This window comes from Sphaerodactylus townsendi, linkage group LG08, assembly GCF_021028975.2.
Source record: "Sphaerodactylus townsendi isolate TG3544 linkage group LG08, MPM_Stown_v2.3, whole genome shotgun sequence".
In the NCBI taxonomy this organism is placed as follows: domain Eukaryota; kingdom Metazoa; phylum Chordata; class Lepidosauria; order Squamata; family Sphaerodactylidae; genus Sphaerodactylus; species Sphaerodactylus townsendi.
In genome coordinates, this window is record NC_059432.1 from 58,802,934 (window position 1) to 58,826,802 (window position 23,869).

Below are 23,869 nucleotides of genomic sequence, written 5' to 3' on the forward strand. Positions count from 1 at the left end.
CAATACAGATGTTGATAGACCAACAGGCAGACTTGGTTGAAGTCTGAAGTTCATCTGACTGAATTATCTTTCATGTGTTGTCACTTCAATAGTAATGATACAACTTTCTGCTTACCCAGCTGAAGAGTCATACCCAGAATTGAAGTCATACCACATAGGGCCTTTCCCCACTTCCCTTAAGCCCTGCGCTACTCGAGGAGAGTAGCGCGGGGTCCCTCAGCACTCCCCACTGAAAGGGGCGGCGACAGCGCAAGCCAGCCTTGTTATGCTGCTAATGGCAGCCCCTCAGCAGCGCAGCAGCATCCCAGAGCGCTACTTCTCAACGGCGCCTTTTGATGGCCCCGCGCAGAGCGCGGGGTCGTGGGGACAGCTGGGCGCGCGCCTGGGATGCTGCACACTGAGAGCAGCGCGTGGCATAGAGGGGAAGGACGAAAGTGGGGAAAGGCCCAAAGTAAGTTTTTTTAAGAACCAGTGATATAACACACAAAGAAAGAAAAAAAATGTGATTTATTGGTTCAGATTAGACATGACATGAAACCATGTTATTTTAGTAATGGTTTGATTGTGAAACCAGGCTTCAGATCATATAACTCATGGTTTGTCTGTTTCTCATTCACTCACCCCAGCAGAAACCTGGCTGGTATTCCAGAGTACATTAATGCAAGGTGCCATTGGGGAACACATCAGGATTAAATCAGTATGTCCAAATTTACATGTCATAAAATCATAGCTACTGTTACCCATTGTTAACAAACCAGTTTCAAACCATGCTATGACTTCTTGGTTTTACATGCACAGTTGGAGTACAGGCCTGTATTTGGATGGTTGACAGTGCCACCTCATATGAAGCCTTGCCACCTTACAGAAGCCTTCTGCCTTTGTGCTCCCAGGTGGCAATGGCCTTTGCACTGTCTCTCTATGCCTGAAGGATGTCCTGCCCACCAATGCCCATGTCCACAGTTGATGGTGAAGGGTGGTCACCCTCCGGATCCATTCCCATGCATTGCCTCCCATTGTCGTGCCCATCTGTCACCATTATTATCTCTGCTTTTTACCATGGCATTAGGTCCCTGGCTGAGTTTCCCAGAGCTTGGAACAGCTACCATCAACTAGACTGTGTTTGCCTTGTGTGAAGTTCAATATTTCATGCTGTAGGATTGGCACCTATACAAAATGCACTGGCACAATGGCCAGCCAGGAAGGACCACTGGAAGGGAGGTTGGGAGACCCACTCTTTCCCCATTGGCCATGCAGAGCCCTGGCTGACATTTCCCTGGAGTCCCCACTCCAAGCTCAGAAAAAACTGAGCCCCTGTATGACCATTGCTTGAATAGAAAGCCCTCAGCCCTGTGGGAGATGTCCTCTGGGAGCATAATTTCTAGTTCACCCCTAACCTCGTCTGCCATGGACGCTGATGGACTGGGGGAGATGACCTGTACACCTCTGATGCCCCCAGCAGTCCTGTACTTCCCACCATTGGCAATAAAAGACAGCCCTGCCCCATATACAAATGACTGTGATGACTACTGGGAGGGGAGCCTGAGGATGGTCTCTCACTTTTGAGAGTGTAGGGTGGCCTACCAGGAGAGGAATGTATATATGTGACCTGGTTCCTTCAGCAGGGCATGGTGGCATGTTGGGGTGGCCCATTGCCATTCTACCCTAGACCCTTCCCCCTTCCTTTTCCCCCTTTCTGTGTCTTGACTCTGTGGGTCCCATGGTGATTCCCACCCTACTTTGTCGCCAACCTCAAGGGCGGAAATTCCTCTATAGGGCTGAATCTCCCTGCTGTAGGTTTCCAATTTCTTCTTTCCAGTCCTTCCATTCTCTTGACCCCCATTCCCCCCTCACAGAAATGCAAACACCTCACAGCTATATGCGACAAAACTTTTTTCTAGGGGGGGGGACAGCATGGCAACGTCCACACTTTGTCTCTAGTCCTTCACTTTTGGGATGTGTTGCTGTGGTGCCTTTAGCCTTTGAGATCTGTTGCACTGGCTCCTCTGGCCTTACCATCAGAATGGTCTGCCATTGACAGCTGTGGTTGGGTCCTCCTTGCCATTCCTTCCTGGTGGCCAGTGTCCCCTGTAACAGTTAGGGTGTGATTTGGGTGTGAGTCAAACTGTCCTCAACCAGGGCTAAGGCCTTTTTCTCCCTAGTAATATCCTGGTGAAACATTATGTCAAATGGGACCCATGCCCTGTGGAATCTAGAAATCAAATTGTAAATAATTTTTAAAAATGCTATTATGTGCTAAAACTGTTTTGCTTGAGAAAGAAAATCAAAGATTGTTGTATTACTTATTCTTGCAATTTTTTAAAAAAGCAATTGAAAGTTTTGTGCTTTTCATTTTTTTTCTGCAAGGCATCTGATTTTGAAAATTGGTTCATAGTGGAGGATAAGTAGTTAGCCTTGCCTACGGTGAAGCCAAACTGATACATAATGCTGAAATGGGCAGACACACAATATTGTAGGAGCACAGTTAACACAAGGTGTGATGTTAGTTGAATTAGTATCACCCTAAAATCATTTTGGCCACTACTTTTCTAAAGGCTTTAACTGGGCCATAAAATTAGCATTCTAGACACACTTTCTCCAAAATTAAATAAGTATCTCTTCTTTTGCAAACAGAAGAATGACTCTTGGATTAGAGCCCTCTAATCCAAAAACTGACAATAGGTAATTATTCAAAAGCCCCTCCTGTGCACCCTATTTAGTTAGCTTTTGGCAAATATAGACTTTTGTCTACATTAATCATTTTTTAGTCCCTCAAATCTAGTAAGAAATGATTATTGGTATTTGTTCGTTTACACTGAAATACTGCTGATAGGTTGGGCTTATTAAGTATATCAGAAAAAAACTGTTTTTAAAAATGGAAGAGATCTACTGTAATTATATTTTTCCTCAAGATGGTGTGGAGAGGAATGAATTTAGCTTCTCCATTAAAGCCGGAGTATTTCAACATTTGTTATTTATTTAAAATCATTGCTTTAAATTGAAAATTTAGCCCATCGGGGTGTTTTACATGGTATCTTTTCTTACAAAACAAGTATAGAGCATGTGATGTTATAAAGTGATTTCACATTGGCAGCCATTTTAGTCTATTACTTTTTCCACACAGCATTTAAAATGTTTTGAAAAGAATTTTTTTGTGATTTTTGTTGTATAACCTTTAAAAATAAAATGTTTCAGATGAAAACGGTTCTTTTCTTTTTTTGTAAAAGCATGCATTCGTGGCTTCAATGCTATGGATTCTCAATATCCAAAATCTTGCCAATTCACACATTGAATCTATGCAGCATCAAATCCGCAACACAATTTTTTTTTAAAAAGGAAAAATTGCGTAATTGGAAGGCAAAAATGGATTTATTAGTGTAAAGCATTTATTGAAATGATGAGCAGCCACAATGCCAGATGAGAAAACGTCTGTAGGAAACTTCAGCAAATGATGAACAGCCATAAAATCTATGCAGTAGCAGAAAATGACAGATAGAAGAGAAACTAAAGTAGCAGAGTATTGAAATTGAAATTCGGGTACCGGTATGAGAAATAAAATGTTTCCTGTTCCTCCACAGAGGCAAGCAGGAAACATTTAGAAAATATTTTGGGGGAAAAGATTGCTAAACAACTGGATCCAAATAAAATGTTTTGAGGGTGAAATAAAACATTTTCCAAATGTTTTGGGGAAAAAACCTGCATGAAACACCTGGAGGAAATGTTTTATTTTCCTGCCTCATAATGTTTTATTGTGTTGTGTGAAAAGGGCCCAGTGCAGCAAAAATAAACAAGAATTGGTGTAATCCTAAATACTTACTTTTGTATTCTGTCATAAGCTTTCATGGACGAAAGATTTTTTTTTTCAGTTGCATATACCGACTCCTCACTTGGTGGATACAAATACAATGTTATAAAGAAAATAATTGTAGACAGCAGGGCCAGAGGGTTGTGAAGTGCTGGAAGTACAGGATGTGGTATAATTATATAAAATTCAAATGTAATCAAGAATAGTATATAGACTATTCACAATAGCAGTAATTAATGATAATGCAATCTCCCCAGTTTTTGTTAAGCTGGCTTCCTGCAATTCAGCAGTTTGTGTCTTTCTCTGAAATTTTTGTACTGGAAAATAGTGAGTTTTAAATCAGCACAGCAGTAAAGTGTCCTGGCATATTAAAATGTTATTCCATTGGCTTCTGAATATTGTAATTGTTTATGTTAAATCTATCCAGGAAAATTATATAGGAAGGACTTGCTAAGAGCCATAAACTAGTAAAGGTCAACTTTCTCTTAAGTTTCCAATTCACCTGCCTGTGACAAGTAAAACTCCACCATTGGTCCCAAACCACGGCCCTTGAGACTGAGGAGTGGAAGAAAAAAAACCTGAAAATGGCCTCTATAGCAACACTTCATGAATTTCTCCATGTCTCTATGGTCTTTATGATAGATAATTCATTGTCCCCAAATTTCACCCACTCCAGGCACAACCCTCAAAATCTCCTGGCATTTGCCTAGGCAGTGCTGGAAATCTTACAATAAGCAGTATCTGAAAGGAAAGCTTCCTTTTATGGGGATGACTGTTGAGCAGAAACTTGTTCCTAAAGAGCTGAAAGTCCTGGATTTTTATTCTATAGATATAGCTACCTAAGACTCAAACTAGATGTGACAGCATCTCCAAGTCCACCACAAGGATGCCTCCACCAAATTAATGATAACATTAACTAGGTTAACAAGTGCCACAGAGCCACAGTCCTGACTGGGATTTCAGCAGAGAAAGGAGGGGCACCAGTTCCCACCAACTGCATACCCTTTTCAAGAGACCAAACATTGGGGATTTGGGATTTTGAAAATGTGCAGGGAGTCCTTCTTGCCCACCATACTACAGTTGCTATCAGGAATGGCTTCCAGTGGTATTTGTAAACTAATGGAATTTCATCCCTAAAATAATGGAGGCATCCTTGTGGTGGACTTGAAGGTGATCTCACCTCTATTTTGACTATAAGACGGGCTGAAATCTTGTTTCATAGGCCTGCTTCTCAAGATCGTGATCGGGATTAATGGTGGCCTGGAGATCGTAAAACGCCGCTCTGTTTCCAGGCTCGCCGCATTCGCGACAGGCAATGCAGCTGCATCAGGCAGCCGCCAAGCGCCGCTCCTCGCGCCGCCTGCGTCTGGTCGCGAGGTCGGCGTTTCCCCAGAGCTTTGGAAGCGCCTTTCGGGGAAACGCCGCACCTCGAAGTTTCTCCTCCCCCCACCCCCACTGGCATCTTTATCCTTGACCCCGTCTTCGGCACATCACTGAGGCCTGGACATCGTTTCTCTGCCCTGGCGCCAGCTGGAGCAGGCGCCGAGAGGCTAGTGTGTCCCCAGGCCCCGGCGACTTTGAGGCCCGCCGGGACATGCCGGGTTGCCGGGAGCCGGGCGCCGGCGGTGCCGGGCTGCCCGGTTGTTTCCATGGGACCATCCGTGCCGGACGGTCCCAGCTTGCCGCCAGGTAACGGAGCGTCAGTAAAACGCTTCGACTCCAGTCACTCACCTTCGGTATGAAACGGCCAACTACAGTAGGATGAGCCATAAATAAGTGGTATAGTACAAACCATTATATGGTTATAAAAGTTTTGTTAGAAAACTGTATAATCAGATGAATTATATTGAATTGTATTGTGTTTACGGGAGTATTTTATTCTATTAATGTAACCTGCAGACTGAATTGTATTTTGATGCTTCTAGTTCCATGAGCAAATACATATACTTTATTTTCTAACTATTTTGGCCTCTTACCATTTACTATTTGAATCTATAACATTCCTAAAATGTACAGGAATTTTCATTTTCATTTGGTAACATAGTAAAATAGTTCTCATTAAAATATTTTTCATTAAGTATTCATTTAAACTCAGACGTAAATTGTTCAAAATAGAAATATTCTATTTATCCGTTTATTTAAGAATAGAAATACACAAGTATGCACACATGTACACATGTACATAAATTATTGAAACTAAAACTTTGGTTTCTACTTTTCCAGGTCCAGGATAGGAACCAGTAAAGAGCCTGACATTGTCCACTTGGAGGCTAAGACAGTGGATGGACGTAAGAATTTTTGCTTTTGTGTAGTATTTTGTCTTTTAACATGCATGTAAATACCCAAAAGAAAAAGATATAGGATGTGTTAGGGAGATCTGACAGCAGCAGCATTTTTCGATCTGGATTTAAAATACGTCTCAGTATGTAACAGTTAACAGATATTTTGCAGCTAACGACAGTTTCTCTAATGCCCTGGTCACATGTTACAGCGAATGGATGTCTGTTCCTCATGTGCATGTATACATCTGTTTGTAAGAAAGAGCCAATGTGCATTCACATTGCAATTGAAACTGCAAACCTGTACCCGGATAAATATGGGGATTCACTCACAAAGTTCAGCTATACAAGCACTGAATATACAAGCCTGGTAACTACTCAATGAAGTGTACACTGGACACTGAATGTATATGCATTCACTGTTAACTTATGAATGAGGCTTAAATATAGGGGACATTTATAAGCAATAGAGCAACTGAAACACTACATGCGTTTTTTTTCCTGAGGTTCTTCAACTGATTTGTACTTTATAGAGATGCTTCAGAAATGTGTGATATTTGAGGCTAGAATAAGGTGACCAGCCGTTCCTATTTTCGCGGGACACTCATGCTTTTGCGCGATGTGTCCCGCGTCCTGCTGGGCTTTGACATTGTCCCGATTTGGCAATGTGGCATACAGTCAAGACATTACACAGCTCTTTTATGGGCGGCGCTCGTTGTTAGGAAACAGGGGAAGCCGCCCAGGAAGGCAGTGCGGCAACGCAGGAGGGAGCGCCTCCCGCGCTGCCGCAGAGCCTTCTGGGGCGCTTCCCTGTTTCCTGGACTCAGGGAGCCACCGCCAGAAGCTGCAAGGTTGGCATTCCTCAAGGGCAGAGACATGCTGCGCCACTCGCTTTTCAATAGTAAAAATCTGGTCACCTTAGGCTAGAAGCCTGGTTTCACTTCCCATATATGCACTCACAAATGTAGAGTGAACTACTTGAATGGGTGATTTTTTTCTACTGATAACTCTTTCATCTACAGAGTCCTTTTTCGAAAGCTTCTGGGATATGAATTTCTTCCAACAAGAATGCAACATTGAGTATCACATTCTGTCTCATGTTGACTAAGGGAGTTTAAGCTTTCAATACATTATGGATAGTAGCTATTTTGGTTCCATGCATGCAGTTGATCAACCCTGTATGCTGAAAATCTGCTGATCTTGCTTCTTTTGTGCTTTATGTCCTTATAATTTTTGCTGGTTTTAAAATCATATAAACTATGGTTAACCCATCTATAAAACTAGCTACAATAAAACCAGCCAATATTTTGGCCTATCATATACAAAGAACAGAACTAAACAGTAGAGGTATGCATTATAAAATTCCCAAACTGAAGATATACATGGAAAACACTGGCTTGGGTCATTACTGTGATTTTTTAGAATGACAGCACAAAAACAAAATTATTAGGTACTAGGAAGAGCACTCCTTATTACAACGCACGTCTTCAGGTGATGTTAGCCAGCTACAGCATTCACTCCAGGACATTTTAATGCATGGGTACACTGGGCAGTTGCCTGGGGGCCTCATGAGTATAGGGGCCCCATTCTAATCTATGTATATTGTGACTTGCTGTCAATAAATAAATAAATACTTACTATACGAAAGTATAATTTTTTAAAAATTGGAAAATACATATTTGCTGTGTGTTTTACTAAAGATAATGAACAATATTAATGAACTCTGTTAATGTTAATTTTTATAAGTGTACAGTGTGGCATTAACCTCTAATTTAGTATCATGGTCAGTTCTGCAACCACATATACATGTATGTGCATGTGTCTCACACATTGCTTAATGTGAGTGATTGTGTAGGTAGGGCCCCAGTGCACTGCTTTGCCCGGGGACCTAAAATGCTACCAAGATGGCCCTATATTCACTCATGTTTTTATTTTATTTTACTGATTTCCTACACAATGGCATTCTCTCTTCCAGTTAGACCTTTCCAAGGAAGGACCACAGAGCACTTCAAGCCAGTCACCCTTGAAGACAAGTGGTACAGAGCCACAGTTCTCCTTCCCTCCCTCCTTTGTGGGGGAGCAGAGACTCTTTGTTCCTTGCAAGTACTATGACTGGGGGTCTTTAGAGAACAAGCAACACCCACTCTGCCATTATCTAAACATTCCCATTAAACATAATGAACTCCAGAACCTGAAAAACTGCATGGATTTGAATTTGAACCAGTAATGTCCTATGCAAAAATGAGCAGTCACAGTAAAAGTCCCCTGAACCACTCTGGCCATTTCTAACAGTTCTGTATTTCCTCCCTGCTTTTCTCATAGCATATTCTTTTTCAGTTTTTAAAGGTTTAAGATTAGTGCTATAGCACCATAGCTGCAGACCACCATAGCAATCCAGTTCTATATCACCATCATTCAGATGGCTTGGAGAGCTTTGGTGGTTTTGTGCTGTGGTGTTATAGCACTAATATTAGAACATTAAATAAAAAGTCAAAAAGAATGTGCAGCAAAAAAAAGGTGAGGGATTTTTTGGGGGGGGGGTGTGTTTGCTCCAGACTTTTGAAGAGCACACCACAGCTATTCAAGGAAGAATTGAAAACAGCACAAAACAATTTTCATGAAAAATGGCTGAGTCCCAGGATGCCAATTGGACACAAACAACATTGTCTGAAAGATTTAAAAACTTTATTAGTAGCTGGGAGCCAAAACAGTTGTGTCTGAAATGACACAAAAACCCTGTTAGCAATGGCAGGTGAAACATATTTCAAGGGTAGTTTGAAACCCTGTTAGCAATGGCAGTTCAAACATATTATATGGGTAATTTGAAAGGGGCCTAAGTGTGTGTCTATATGGAGGGGCATCTTGATTTATATTATGTTTGATAAAACTTTCACAAATTCCAAATGCAACTGCAACAAGGTATTAGAGGAGGTTAAACTAACTTGGGAGAAATGTAGGGGAAACAGATCCACAGGTGTTTGTTGGTCCTCTGCAGCTGTTTCCCCCATCTGTCTGCCCTGTCAGTGAGTCATGATCCCACATGGTATGCCATTGTCCAAGTGTGTGTGAGCTGCACTGTGGTGCAAAATGCTGTCCCATGGTCACAGGGACAACAAGCATAGCTCAAAATTTGTCATCTTGCCTGGCCATGAACACACCAGCATTTAGGTTGCCTGATGGATGCCACCATTGGCTGAGAAGGGAGGGGGATTCAGCTAGGGGCCAATAGGTGCTGTTAATGGCACTAATTGGCTTCCTTGATTTTCAAAGCACCAGATGGGGGGATGTGTGGTAGCAGTTCAGGGTTAGGGTTAGCTGTTCAAGGGGTTGACTTTTCAGACTCAATGAGGGAGCGCTATTGGCTATGTCACAAATTTTACTGGGGGAGCCTTCCCAAGTTGGAACAGTTTAGGGATCTGACTAACTCCTGCTATGTCCCTGAGCCTCTCCTTACACCAGCAGAAAAGGTTTCACGTGGTGCTCCAGTGTATCTCTGAGGCACATCGGCTAGTTGGCTTTCTGTGCCCTTTGCCCTTTTTGAGGATTGCCCTGCAAATAACTGAAACACATATTTATATTTAATAGTTTTCTTGAAGGATTGAACCCATTTTGACCCCCAAAATAAATTATGAGTAAAAAAGTGGGATTCACTTCTTCATTTCCCATTGGAAGAACTAAATATTGAGTTTATAGCAGTGTTCTACTTATTTCTGTTCCTTATGTATTATTGGAGTTTGAAATTGGCTTAGAAAATGTAGTGGAAAAAATGAAAGCAGGAAAATTCACAATATGTTTTGCTTTTTGCATCAAACAAATGCAATTACTTTCTGAGTTTAAAAACTCTTTCAGTTAACATATGGCCTTTTGGGCCATTCTGTTTGATCTTCATGAGTGGTAAATTATGCCCAATGTTTCAATGTGTATGGTGATATTCTTGGAATAGAATAAATATGTATATTGCAGCCAAGGACTCAGATGCTCAGCATATCTTAGATAATGATAGGGCCAAGCAAACTCCCACGTATTCTATTCAATGGGCTTTTTTTTTATTGGAAATCATGATATTAACATGAAATGTCAATATTTATATGAGAAGAGAGTCTGACCACTACACCAGTATCCTGACTGCACAGACTGAAGTTGACTGTGCTGGCTACCATTATTATAACATCTGAGCTTTGCTGAAATATCCGTACTTCAGGCTGCCACTGCTTCAGCCTGAAGTCTATGCAAAGTGTCTGATTATTCTTTTTTTACAGGTCCTGCCTTGGAGGGCCAAAATGCAGTTCGGTTTAGGCAGTTCAGTCTAGGCAGTATTTAGGTTTTTAGACAACTGTTTTGAGATCCTGTCTGTAGTCATTTCAGTGGTAGGAATTATTGACTCAGAAGCTTTTCATTCATATCTTCTACCTTTTACATATCACCACATTTGATCCTGTTTTTCCTTCACTATTGGCCTGCTTCCACAAATTTATTTTCCTGTCAAATACAGATGAGCTTAATTTAACCATCTAATTAACTTTCCTTTTTAGTTGCTTAGAAAACAGAGGTTTTTTAATTGCTTTTCACACAAAGACTTAAAATGGTTTACAATAAATGTAAATGATGCAAATAATGAATTTTAGTTGCCGTGACACTTCTAAATCTCCATATTCTTTTGCTCCATTATATTATTAGCTTTATTCTTCTTTGTGGGATCCTCCTATCAGCTACCATTTTATTTTAAAACTTTTTAATTAATGCATTTATTTACATTGTTTATAGTCGATTTTCCCCCCTGAGACTCAAGGAAGATTACACAGTGTATGTCAATAAAGTCAACAGGATGGGACAACCAATAAGCTCTGTAACTGAAATAGAACTGTGGAAATCTGAAACCAAGCAGAAATCTGAGACAAGCTGAAATAAAGCATAATGATTAACATGACATGTTAAACAGTGCATAAATTGCATATTAGGACAATACATATAGCAACTGTAAGTACATACTATATATAGTGGTATGGTTCAGAGTCCCTTCCTTTTCTTTCTGAACAATTCCACCCTGTTACCTGTATAAAAATAATTCAGTTTTGCATGGTTTGCAGAGTGCCAGGAAAAAAAGTCTTCCTGATCTCCAAGCAGGCCATGCCATAAGGGGACTATATGCATGGGCAGTTGTTGATCTTGTTCATTTGCCAGGTGGCACCTTCAAAAGGCCTTTTCTTGAGTGAGCAAAGCTGTCATGCTAGAGCAAAAGAGGAGAGATAGTCCTCCATGAAGGTTCAAAGCCATGGAAGGCTTTGTATGGATCAACCAGAACTTTGAAGTTAACCTGGTAACTTATGAACAGCCAGTGGAATGACTGTAGATGGGAGTAATATGCATGATCTGGCTAGCTTTTGATAATATCCCTGATGTGGCATTCTGCACCAACTGAAGTCTAGTATTGATGCCACCATGACATGGATCCAGTTTTCAAAGTTGACATAAGGTTCTGTCTTCTTGACTAAGCTGAGTTTGAAGAAAGTGTTATTAGCAGTTCCATTAACAGGAATGTTGGATACACAATTACCCCAAGGCACTTAGCTCTGCAAGAGTCAATGGAACCCCATCAAAAGTGGGAAGCATAATATTCTTCAGCATCTCCACTTTCTTAACTAGCATTACGTCTGTCTTGTCAGAATTTAGTTTTAGCTCGTTCATTCTTAGCCATTGAACCACAGTGGCAGCAATTCTGGACCACTGCCATATCACCAAAAAAAATGTGTAAGGAGATATGGGGTGATTCTGCATCAGCCAAGTAAAATGGGTTGAGGCACTTTTTAAAGCATTTGCGGGAGGAGATTTTCAGCTTTACAGTTCGCACAGAAACACAGTGTTTATGTATGAACCATGCTGCCTCCTGCCTGCAGAATCCCAGTGATCCCAATTGGCCGCTGCAGCCACTGTGCAAATGACAGCAGAGATAGCAGAAACAGGTTCCATGAACCCATTGCTGCCTGTGTGAAGCTGAGTGTCATCAGCATATAGGTGACCATCAACCCCAAAACTGCAAACAATTTGTCCTAAGGGATTTACTCACAGGAGTAATAACATGTGGGAGAGGACTGTACTCTGAGGAACTCCACAGGGTAAGTCCCACACTCTTCCTCTATAACCTTGTCCATCTAGCTTTAAAAGCTTTACTGAAATTAGTGTGGTGGGTTTACATTTTTCTGTTAGACTTTTCCTCATTCTGGTTGCTTATCAAAATAAGAACATTCAACAAAGCTATTCAGTCAGTTTTGGCTTGATCTAGTACAACAATTCCACATTCCCTTTCCTAGTCAGAATCCAGTATATTTTTACTGTCACTACAACAATCAAAACAGCAGCTGTTGTTGGAGATGAGACTGTTGGAAATGAGAAGCATAACATCCCAATTACTGAGAGGAAAGAGAACATCTGTGCTAGAGAAGGAATGAAATTAATTTCAGATCTCAGCATCAGAATATATTAATTGACATGAATTAAATGTAAGTGATGAGATTCTTCCTGTATATCTGGGTAAATACCAAGAGACAAATTTGAATACTAAGAGAGAATTGGATTGACTACCAAGAGAGAAATTTTGTCTAATGCTATCCTAAAGAGCTCCCTTAAGATGAAACAATTATTTTGGGGGAAAAAATTCCGCTGCAGTTTTTTGTAATATATGTAGTATCTTGAATTAGCTTTCCTGAAATTCTGATTTCTTACTGTAATGACACCTCATCTCCAGATCTAGAACAAGGGACTTAAATTCTATACGCTGTAAATCTCTATCTTTGTTTCTTTTATTTTATCCTTGAAGATTTTTGCAACCACTTAGTTTTCTAGTCCTCAGTGAGGGTAGTCCCTGAACTCATGTTGCCTCCTGGCATATACTTGGCCTATAATTAGAAAATTATTGACTTGAAGAAATCATACACTAACTTTGATGAAAACTACTAAGAAATAGGCTTATTTCAGTGTATGCATGGCTTGGTTGTTTCTTTGCTTTCCTTTACTTCTGTCTTTTATTATAACAGCAATACAGTTAACTAGACTGCTGGAGCCTAAGAAAGCAAAACAATTACAAAATAAGTTTCTTGTTGGACCTGTCCACTTCTAAAACCCATGTAGCCCTCCCACTCCAAGGATAAAGAACAAAGTAGGCCCAAACTGAAACCAGACAAATACAAGATCACACCTTGCAAACTCCAATGAATACAATGGAAGTTACTTCTAATTAAATCTTTATACTTCTATGCCCTTTGCAAACTATCCCAATCAGGTGTTCTTCAAAGCAGTGCTGTCAGGTCTAGAGAGCAGGGTTTAGGAGCATCAATAAATACTGGCTGCCAGGAGCTGGACCAGAAGGCAAACAACTGGAGACAAGACTGGACCTGAAGGCAAACAACTGGAGACAAGGATACAAGAAACTGGAGCTGACCCATGGTTTGCACTCAGCCAGCAAGGCAACTGCTCCAAGCCTTGGCTTAAATAGGCTGCAAAGTAATCAGGCTAAGCTGCCCTGCTGGCAGGTGCTGAGCTCCTGTGGCTGCACTGTGCTTTAGCCAGGATCTTTTGAAGAATTATTATTCTCATTCTGTCTCTGAGATGGGATTGATAGCAACCAGTCGAGCACTCTGCAGCCTTTGGGCAACCTCAGTTTGGGCCATCTGCCATCACCATTTTTGCAAAGTGAGAGTATCCCCTGGGGGGCTATGAACTGGTGTCTTGTTCAGCAAGGCCTGGTGACTATTTCAGGGGTCAGCGAGGCTTCCATTGCAGGATCAGGCAAGATGACATCTGGTGCTGCTGGACCATTGTCAGCAGACATCTTGTCTATGTTAGATTCTCCTTGGTCTGCTGGTTTTTCTTAGATGGTGGCTTTGGCTCCTTGAGCTCTTTCTCTGAGGACTACAAGTGTGAGTTGCTGAGATGATTTTGGGGAAGGGCATGACACATTGGATGTCATGGCTAATTATTGAGTGCTACTCATACAGAAGTAGCAGGGCTTTGAGGCTTGGCAGGATCAGGACCCCATATGCAACAGGAGGTTGGAGGAAACAATATTTCTCAATAGGAATCCAGGTGGTTCAATGTTCTGCAAGCCCAGCTCATTCTACAGCTTGGACAGATTCACCTTTCCAGAGTCTTAATTATCTTCTTGCCTGCTTTGCCAGTTCTTGGTTCCCATGAACTGCTCTCATGTGACACCCTTAACCTATGACTCAACAACACATAGCCAGAAATGAAGTCCAATCCTAAGCATGTGTCAGTGGTTGTCTACATTAAAATCAGTGTCAAAACACAGCAATCAAGAATTCTCTGTTCCTGGTGTCCAATTCTGTTCAGTTTATTAAAGCTTGTTGGTTATGTGCAGATACAGACAGATACAAAATATAATTATATACATTATAATTACAGTAATTATGTTATGTGACATCATTAAATGCTGTGGGACCGCCTGACCTGTTGCTCGACCTGTTGCCATCAGGTGTGCCGCCCTTCTTTCCCCTTATCCAGGTAGTCTTTGGCCCATCCTTACTCCCACTGACCTGGGAGTAGATGATGTATGGCTCGCAACTCTTCTTAAGCCCCTGGGCCGGGCCCCATTGGCTGGTCAGATGGGGCAACCACTTGCACTGGCCATGCAAGCCTCAGTTGAGACTCTGTGGCTTTTCCCTCTCTCTCTCTCTCTCTCTTCCTTTTTCTCTCCATCTCTGACTCATTCTTTCTCTCCGTGTCTTGCTCTCCCTCTGCTCACTGTTCTCTCTTCCCCCTGCCTCTCTCTCCTGGTCTCCTGTTATTCCTTCCCCCTCCCATTCCTGTCCTTGGAAGATCCTCCACAACTGATTGGGCCGTGAGCTGTCTGTCTGACTAGTCCTGGGTGTCTGGTGGTTGCCTGGTCCACGGTCCTGATCCCTTTTTTGGCTTTGTAAGGGTGAGGCCCATGTCATCCTCCTTATTCCCAGGCCATGCTAGTGTTACCTGCCTGATATCGGCAGCCCCAGGCATCGGACCTCGATAGGAGGACTCCTTGGCTCCTTGCCAGCCTGTCTGCTGCCACCCTCACCTGTCAACAGTTCTCCTGCCTTGCCTCCTGACCTCTGTGAGATGGGACAGCTGCAGTGGTCTTCAGCAGCCCTGCGTCCTCACCTTGGATTTCCATGGTGCCTCTGCTGAGTGAGGGGGGATGGCAAAGCACTGAGCAACCACAGTGACATTGGTGGTGGAGTCATAACCAGTGACAACTGCCAGCTCCAGACAAATGCCATAGACAAAGATTTTACTAACAACCTAGCTACAATCTCCAGCTCTGAAGCTGGAGTCCGTTTTTGAATCTAAACTGTAATGCACTTATCTCCTGGTGTCCAACTTGAAGGCATTTATATTCACCACTGTTTGCATTAGATATGAAAGCATTCATTTGTTCCATTTAAATTCTGATAGCTGCATCTATTTAAGGAATCATATTATTTTAAAGGATCTTAAGATTCTAGTATCAAATAGTGATTTGCTAGTTATTTCTTAAAATAAAGATAGAAAGTGTGTTCTGTGAGTCATAGAGAGATGAAATCTTGCACTTTGGAAAACAAGGTACCTTTTTGCAGCTTTAAGACTTGGGGCATGATTTCTGGACTATAAAACCTACACTGGTCCCAAAATTGCCTCAACTGCAAAGGGGTGGTAGGTTACCACGGGATAGCAGTATTTCATGCAGAATGAAGCAGTTAGATATGACCTCCAAATCACTTCTGCAGATAAATCATACAAAATATGTATGTTTCACTTAGAAATCAAGCTAAGCAACTGGCAGTTCAATCAACAGTGTTGGGCAACCTCTAACCTATATTACATACTTTTTTAAAAAATATTTTTTGCCTGAGTCACAGATATCAGAGGTGGCTTCATCAGAGAAGAGAGTCTGTCAGAAATAAACACAGCAAAGTACAAGGCACATGTGAGTTTTCTGTTCAGGTAAACACTGAAGACATTCTGAACAAAACAAAATTAAGTTCAGTGGTACTAGAGACATTCCTTCAAAGGGGAGTGGACACCTATCCATTTTTACACGCATGCTGTAATGTCACTATGAGCCTCCACCTTAATCTCTCTTCCACTTTCTGAAATGCCATTGTGCTTGTCTGGCCTTTTCACCAGCAGTGCCTAAGCCTGACAAGTGAGCAGGAGAGCTTCTTCTCTTGTTTTCACTTCTGCATTTGTCCACATTGAAACTAATGTAATCAAAGAAGTCATCAAGTCAATACACAGATAAAAGCAGAGCCAAAATGAATGTCAATGTAAAGTTAAGATCACTCAAAATGATTTTTTTGTTTGTCATTTCAGATGCTCAATATATCACTTGCAGGATGCAGAACTGCTCTGAAGCAATAAGAAGTAAACCTTTTCCAGGATACATTGACTTTGACTCCCTCATTGTCCAGGATGATTATGTGTTTGTTCAGGTCTGAAACAGCCTTTTTTCCTGCTGATTGATTGCAACTCATTTGTTCTCCATTCCTGAATTTTAATCTTCCTTTCCCACACATGCAACAAAACAGTTTGAGTGTTACATCTTAGTGCATCAAAACTAAGCACTGGTCTCATTGGGATGCTAATTGTTTCCTTCTGCCTATACCACAAGTGCCTTATCAACATTAAGGTCATGGGGGATCAGTCTGGAGTGAGTGTGCTGTATTCAGAAAGAATCTTCCTTGTCAATCAGCCCTCCTCATCTTGCATTCCAAGAGAATCCTCTTCACCAGTTTTTTTTTTTAAGTTTGTATGCCAGGATCTAATACTACAATTTCAACAGACCAATCAAGGTTTTTTTCTATTAGTTTCAGATAGGGGAGACGAGGTGAGGAAGAGAGACAGAAAGGGAGTACTAGAGAAGAGTAATCAGGCATGATTGTCATGCATGGGCTATGATTATTGCGAAGAGGATGGAGATGAGATGTATTCAGCTGAGCTGTGTTCCAGGTGAAAGCCGGAGAATATAACTGAATGGTTTCAGGTTTCATTATCCTCCTGCTGCTGTCCATTTCATAACAAAGAAGCAGGAAATAAAGTGCAAGTAGAGTAGAGATGAGCTGCAAATTATCTGGCTTCAAGCTATTTTATGAGACTCCAAGGCCCTTGAAATGTTTCAGTCCATACCAGAGGGACCACTTTTGAGGCTGGACTGTGTGAGGTCCCGATTTTTGAACTCAAATTATGTTTGGCTTTTTAGAAGTGTTACAGAACTTCCCTTTTATGTTAGCCTTCCTATGCCATGAATGTAGGCAATAGCTTCTCCCCCTGAACTTCATCCAACCCAGAGAAAATATTTGCTACCTCTGTAGCCTGCATCCTACGTGTAGGTCCCATGATCCCCAGCACAGAATTGTTGTTGGTCAAATGGGAAATCTTCTTGTGGTAAACCAGGTTACATCAGTACCATGTGTTGGCATGTCTTGCTTTCTCTTCCCCTAAGGAAAAATTCCAAACAGCATCTGTTTGCTTCATGCCTCTCCCCCTCCCCCCCCACCCGCCTTCCCATGTTCACTGTCTAAGTTATTTTAGGGTAATTTACCTGGCCCGGGTATGGGTTCAGTATATATTGACAGCAGTGTAACAGGATAATACTGGGAGTTAAGAGAGAGTAAGGCATGACATTAAGATGATGTGATAAGCAGATGCAGAAAGGGAACTATGGACAGACCAACTTTGTATGAATGCATTATCCCTGACTAATTCCTCTTGTAATTATGGGGTTGGTTTTTTTTTAATGCTATTTTAGCTTGGAAACTGTTGTTTTAAGCTTGCTGTGGTCTGTTTTTCTGATCTATATTTTTATGCTGGGGTGGATAGAGTCCATCTGCTCTTAACCACTGTGCCATGCCAACTGCAGTATTGGCTGCATTTCTTTCTGCAAAATATACATGTATGTGATAGAGGCCTTTATTGTGAGTGCCTATTTCTCCTAAAGTTGAACAAAGGTTTTTGTGGTGGTGGTGTCCATTTTTTACAACAGTTTTTTTTACCCTGATAATGTTTTTTGTGGTGATGGTGCCCTTTTTTCACTTTCTGTGGTGCTCCCTTTTTCCTTGGTGCCCTAAGCACATGCTTATTATACTTAACTAGCAGCAAAACCCATCCTAGAAAAGTGTGTGTTTGTGTGTGGGACTTTACCAGGGCTGTAGTGCCCCACCCCCAAGTATGACACTTCCCTGGTCCTGAGTCTATGGCTTGGGGTGGGGTGGTAAATAGGGGCTCGGAGTGGGCAGAGGGTTGAAAATTGAGGCTTAATGTGGGAGATAATAGAATGGGGAGGCTTGGAGTGGGGGAACTGGGAGGGTTTTGGAAGGTTGGTGGAGCAGCAGGTGGGTGTTGCTTTGCCAGCCAGGATGCGCTGTTAGAGGGTGTGTGTGTGTATATTATTGCTGGTGGCATAATAACCCTAGCGGAGGGAGGGGGAGGGAGTGGCATGCAAGGGAAGGGGAGTGAGGGAGGGGAGGGAATAAGGGGTAGCATGCAAGGAAGGGGAGAGGGCCCAGCATCTAGACATGGCCCACCCACCCTAGCGGAGGAAGGGGGAGGGGAGGGGAGGAAGGGTGCCATGCAAGGGAAGGGGAGAGAGGGGAGGGGAGGGGATTTTGCTGGGCTGGTGGAACAGGGGCACCAAGATGCCACTGCTCCATCAGCTGGGAAGGGCTGTTGGGAGTTTTGGTAGGATGGAGGTACCCAGGAGGATGTTGGGGAGGGAAGGAGCACAGGGGATGGGCTGTTAGGGGAGGGTAGAGGGAACTAGGAGGGAAGGCAGGGGGGAGTGGATGAAATGTCACCAACTAATGAGTGAGCAGGACTCACTTTGGAGTCCTGCTCCCTTTGGAGTCCTGCTTGCTGATTGGTGGAGGATTCATAGTCACTACATTGCTTAGACAATTATAGGTTAGAATAATTAATCAAGAGCTGCATATTATATAGCCAAATCCAAGCATCATAGTGCCATCCTGAGCAGAATTCTACTCTTCTAAGCCCATGGAAGTTGGTGGGCTTAGAAGCGTATACAGTGCACTGTAATTTACATAGCATAATGAATAAGTTGCATATCATTTTACACTGCTCTTTTGACAAAGAAACTCTTGCACACACTCTTGGCCCCCAGTTGTCGAAATGAAGTATAATTCCGACAAGTCATGTGTACAATTTTTCCTAGCCTGTGAGAATGAGGAGGTCACTGTAATCGTGGCACCTTTTCTGGCTACTACCCTGATGGAAAGACCCCATTGGGAATATTTTGGAAATAACAAATGACCAATGATATGCAGACTACTGCTCAACTGCTCTCTGAATTGTGAGACTGTTATAAAATTATAATTACAAATTAAAATATTTTTAAATGTAAGGTGATCAGAAGTGATCCCTTTTTATATTAAGCAATGCCATAAAAGGTTTCTGAGTTTCTGAATAAGTCTCTTGCATGGTTTACAAAAACAAGTTTGCATAATGTAGTGATAAATTATGCCTAGTTGCTGCTATGTAGTTCCACATGTTTAACTATTAGAAGGGTTGTATTGTATCATTGTGCTATTACAATCAGATTGATTTTATTAGTTTAAGCTTTGAAATGAAAAAAAATTCTTTTGGGCCATACCCAATAGTTAATAAAGGCCTAAAGCAAACCTGAAAGCAGCTTCATGTTATTTAATATGCCTTTAATATGTCTTTAACTGTCATCCTCGTTGTTTTATTTATATTAATGTATCATACCAGCCATTTGTTTACTTTTGCCATGTAGAAGCCAGGGAGATTCACTTTTGTTTTGCCCTTGAGGGCTCTGGGGAAGAGTCAGCTTTTCTGGTTTATTTGCAGCTAGCTTTTATCTGTACAGTAGAAAGTAGTCAGTTTCATTTTTGCCAGCTGTTGAAAACATTAATGGCTCTGGCAGATGTAACTATCAACTTTAACGAAATGGAACGCTCTGCAAAACTCAGAGCACTTGGGTGTACTTGAAAGATCTGGTCAAAACTTTTGGGCTTGGTATTTGGATAAAGTTTTCAAAAAGTTGGCAGGTACATAAAAGCTTTTGTCATTGCACTCTTAAGTTCTGATTGTTAGGTATAAGGAGCAACAGTTATTGACTGAGCATTACAACTGCCACATGCTCAGACAAAGATACAGGAGGCTGCAATGTTAGCAAGGTCTTGTGTGCCCTTCTGTCTTCCTATACAAACAATATGAATAGGCTATGCTACTTCACAGTGTCAGTTTCGATGGCTGATGATGTGAATGATGGCTATTTTGTCTCTTCTGTAATGGCAGTGCCATTTTTGAGCTGTCACTGCCACAATTGCAGCCCCCCCTTTCAGCCCAGCCTGCCTATTATTTTCTCCCTGCCTTAAAAAATGAAACGGTGATAATCATAACCTTGATAATGTAAGAAAACAATGTTCTGTGTTGCAGCTGACATCGGGAGGTCGGCCTCATTACTACGTATCCTATCGGAGAAGTGCATTTGCGCAGATGAAGCTTCCTAAATATGCATTGCCAAAGGTAAACTATTATGGCTGGAACATTTTTACAAATATACTTTCAGATCACAGTTACATCAGGCACTGCAGCTCCTGAATGGCATCTGCAGGATTGGTTTAATTAATGTAATTCACCCAATTCCTTTTAAGCAAAATTGCAGCTACCAAAAAAAAAAAAAAAACAACTCAAATGTGGTCACTGTTTTCGCTAGCCAAGGATGTCAGTTCAAAAATACAGATTGATTTTCCGGTTGGTGGAAATTACTAATTAGAATTTCTTTTTAATCATTAATGACATTTTGGGGCTCTGTTGGAAAATGCTTCCCTCCTCCTTTCTTTGTGTGGGTGGCTGCTATGTTTTGCTTCATTAATGGATTTTAATGGGAATTAAAGAAAAGGATGCTTTTGTATGTCTGCTTCACATCTCCCCTAATTAGGAACAATGAAGAATTAGCAATGGAGCCTGAAAACATATCATTGCCTTCTGAAGTCAGGATTTTAAAGAAAACTAAGGAAAAGATGTCAGTCAGGAGGAAGCAAATTTCCCTTGGAAGTCATCAAGATTTAGACTTCAAACCCTTCCGCAAGACAACTGAGAGGGTCAGGGAAATTGCTGTTAAGGAGTTTTTCCCCCACACCAAGAGATTTGATTCATTCTGTCATGATTAAGGAACATGGTCTGTGAAATTGCTTGCCGGATTCAAAGTTCTACACCTCTTAGACAGACAATGACTGAAGGACAATTTATGCAGGAAATGAACTAATGTTCTTTGAGACATCTGGCCATGGTAATGCCAACATCCTTGAGCTTCAGCTTCTGCATGTATGTACAAGGTCCTATGGAAGTCATTATTTCTGTATTTTTGAAACATTAAGCACCCACTTTTTTAAAGTCTGGACCCGATTTGATGTTTACACTTTCAAAATCTAACTCTTGGTTTCTAAAAATCATTGTCCTTAAGGAATTCTGATGTGCAATGAAACCTCGGGCATTTGAAAAGCTCTTGGAGGAATTATCCTGTCAATTCACATCATAGTCAGACAAGTGTTTATTTGCAATAGCTGTTTAAAAAGTCATCAAAACCTTTTCAAGCCAGTTATTGTAATGGTTTTGCTAAAGGTCATTTGGAAATGCCAAACTGCAGATCACTCAGCCTACTTGGCAAGAGTTTGTTTGCTTTTAGATGGTCAGGCTTTCCACAATGCTTAGTGTCCATCTGTCCAGCTACAGAAAAGCAGGAAGACTATTTAAGAGATGAGACCAATTTCACTGTGACCATCTCCATTCTGATTTTGTTTTTCTTATGAGAAAGGGAGCAAGAAGTCTTCAGCTTTGCACCACTTTGTTTCCTTATGCTAATTTCCTCTTAAAATCTGCAGATTTCCCAATGTTATTTTTGTATTAATTGCACACAAATGTGCCAAAATGACTTAAAATTACATAAAATCTAATGAAAAAGCATCAGAAATGATAGCAACCAAAATTAGGCAAACTAGAACTAATGGCAATGACAACATATGTCAGTTCCGCACAGCATATCTATAACAGGCTGCATTCATAATAAATTAACCTGTTTCCCTTTTGTTCTGTTCACATGGGGCGCTCACATGGGGTCCATGTTCACATGGGGTCCTGTGTTCAATGGGCAGTAGAACAGTCCTTTGTGGTCCCAATGCTTTTCAGTGGACAGTAGAGCAGTCCTCCAACCTATAGAGTGGCTGTGTTTCTTTGCAGACACCTTATCAAAAATGTTTTTAAAAAGAAGAGGAGAAGAGTTTGGATTTATATCCCCCCTTTCTCTCCTGTAGGAGACTCAAAGGGGCTTACAATCTTCTTGCCCTTCCCCCCTCACAACAAACACCCTGTGAGGTGGGTGGGGCTGAGAGAATCAGCAGGGCAAGCTGAATACAACTATGTACTCTTCGGGCTCAAAAGGCACCCAGTATCAGAGCCTGCAGAGCATGGAATCATAGAATCATAGAGTTGAAAGAGACCCCAAGGGTCATCAAGTCCAACTCCCTGCAATGCAGGAACACACAATCAAAGCACTACATCCTGTGGCAGCCTTCAGCAAATGGAGACAGGGAGAATCCCTTCAGCCACACACAAAATGTCAGGTGCAAGCTAAGGGTGAAACTTACCAGAGAGCTTAACTGTCAGGCAGGAAAAATAAGTCACATCCTGAGCTCCACACAACTAGGCAGGAGATGTCTTGTAGATGACTTGAGAAAAGTCCACCTTTTAGCATCTTCAAAATAAGATGGTTTGGGCTGAAATAAGACGTCCTGAGAATGTCTTGAGGAAAAAGCTGTAGGGAGTCCTTCCCCAGGATGTTTTATTTGTGCTGTGCAGAATGGACCACTCTCTATTTAATTCACTTTGTATTGGCTGGTGTCGTTTCCCTGTTGTTTGGTTCATATACTAATTAACTGATATACCAGGATTCCACAACTATTGACTTCTGTGTCATCAATATACATGATATTACCCCAGCAATTCCAGGGAGGAGAAATCTCTGACTTTTGAGTAAGATCTTCTTCTTCATTAAAGATTGTGAAGTTTTTTTAGTAAACAGTGGTGGATTCCACACAGCATAAATATAATGTCTTTAGGACATTATAAAAAGATCCATTTTGGCATTTTGTCTTCCCACAGCACTGGAGAACACAAGTGTTGCCAGCCAAAATGGATCTTCTTTCCTGCCTGCTGCATGGAGCTCTTGTCACAGTGGCACTCACCATTTTGTGTGCTGCATCAGATTCTCTGTGAAGTCTCCAAAGAGGTGTCTTCTGCTTGCAGCTCATCCGTTTGCTATTTCACCGTGAAAATTAGATGAATAAATCCCATGCATATGTCGTTTTTCCTTTTTGTTTTGAGGGGGATGTCTACAAAGATATGGTGACACGATTAGAGAAGCTGCAATATGCGCATATTTGTGCTGCAGTATCTTCACAGACATCCACCTTAACACATAAAAAAGAAAAACAACATGTGCACGGGATCATTAGGCAAAATAGACTTTATTCATCTACTTTTTACAGTGAAATAGCAAATGGATTTACTTCAAGCAGAGGAAACCTCCATGGGAATCTTCACAGAGAATCTGCTGCAGTACACAAAATGGTGGGTGTGAGTGGTGGAAATGAAAGTAAGAGCTTTGGATGGGAGAAATGAAGTGTTTCCTGTCTGTGCTCGCTCAGCAGGCAGGGCATGTCTTCAACCTGGGATGTGGGGAACAGATTGCTAGTTTAGTGATTTTTTTAAAAAAACCAGGTTGAGA

General features: G+C 41.6%; 1 protein-coding gene across 3 annotated transcripts in view; it reads left to right on the top strand.

The window, feature by feature from the left end:
- Nucleotides 1-23,869, top strand: part of SORCS1 (sortilin related VPS10 domain containing receptor 1) — a 505,695-nt gene that overhangs the window by 364,872 nt on the left and 116,954 nt on the right. For all 3 annotated transcript variants that reach the window (XM_048505303.1, XM_048505304.1, XM_048505302.1), the window contains exons 6-8: nt 6,026-6,090; nt 16,420-16,538; nt 20,521-20,610. In XM_048505303.1, coding sequence (XP_048361260.1) covers nt 6,026-6,090; nt 16,420-16,538; nt 20,521-20,610 — 274 coding nt within the window. The remainder of the gene's footprint in view (nt 1-6,025; nt 6,091-16,419; nt 16,539-20,520; nt 20,611-23,869) is intronic.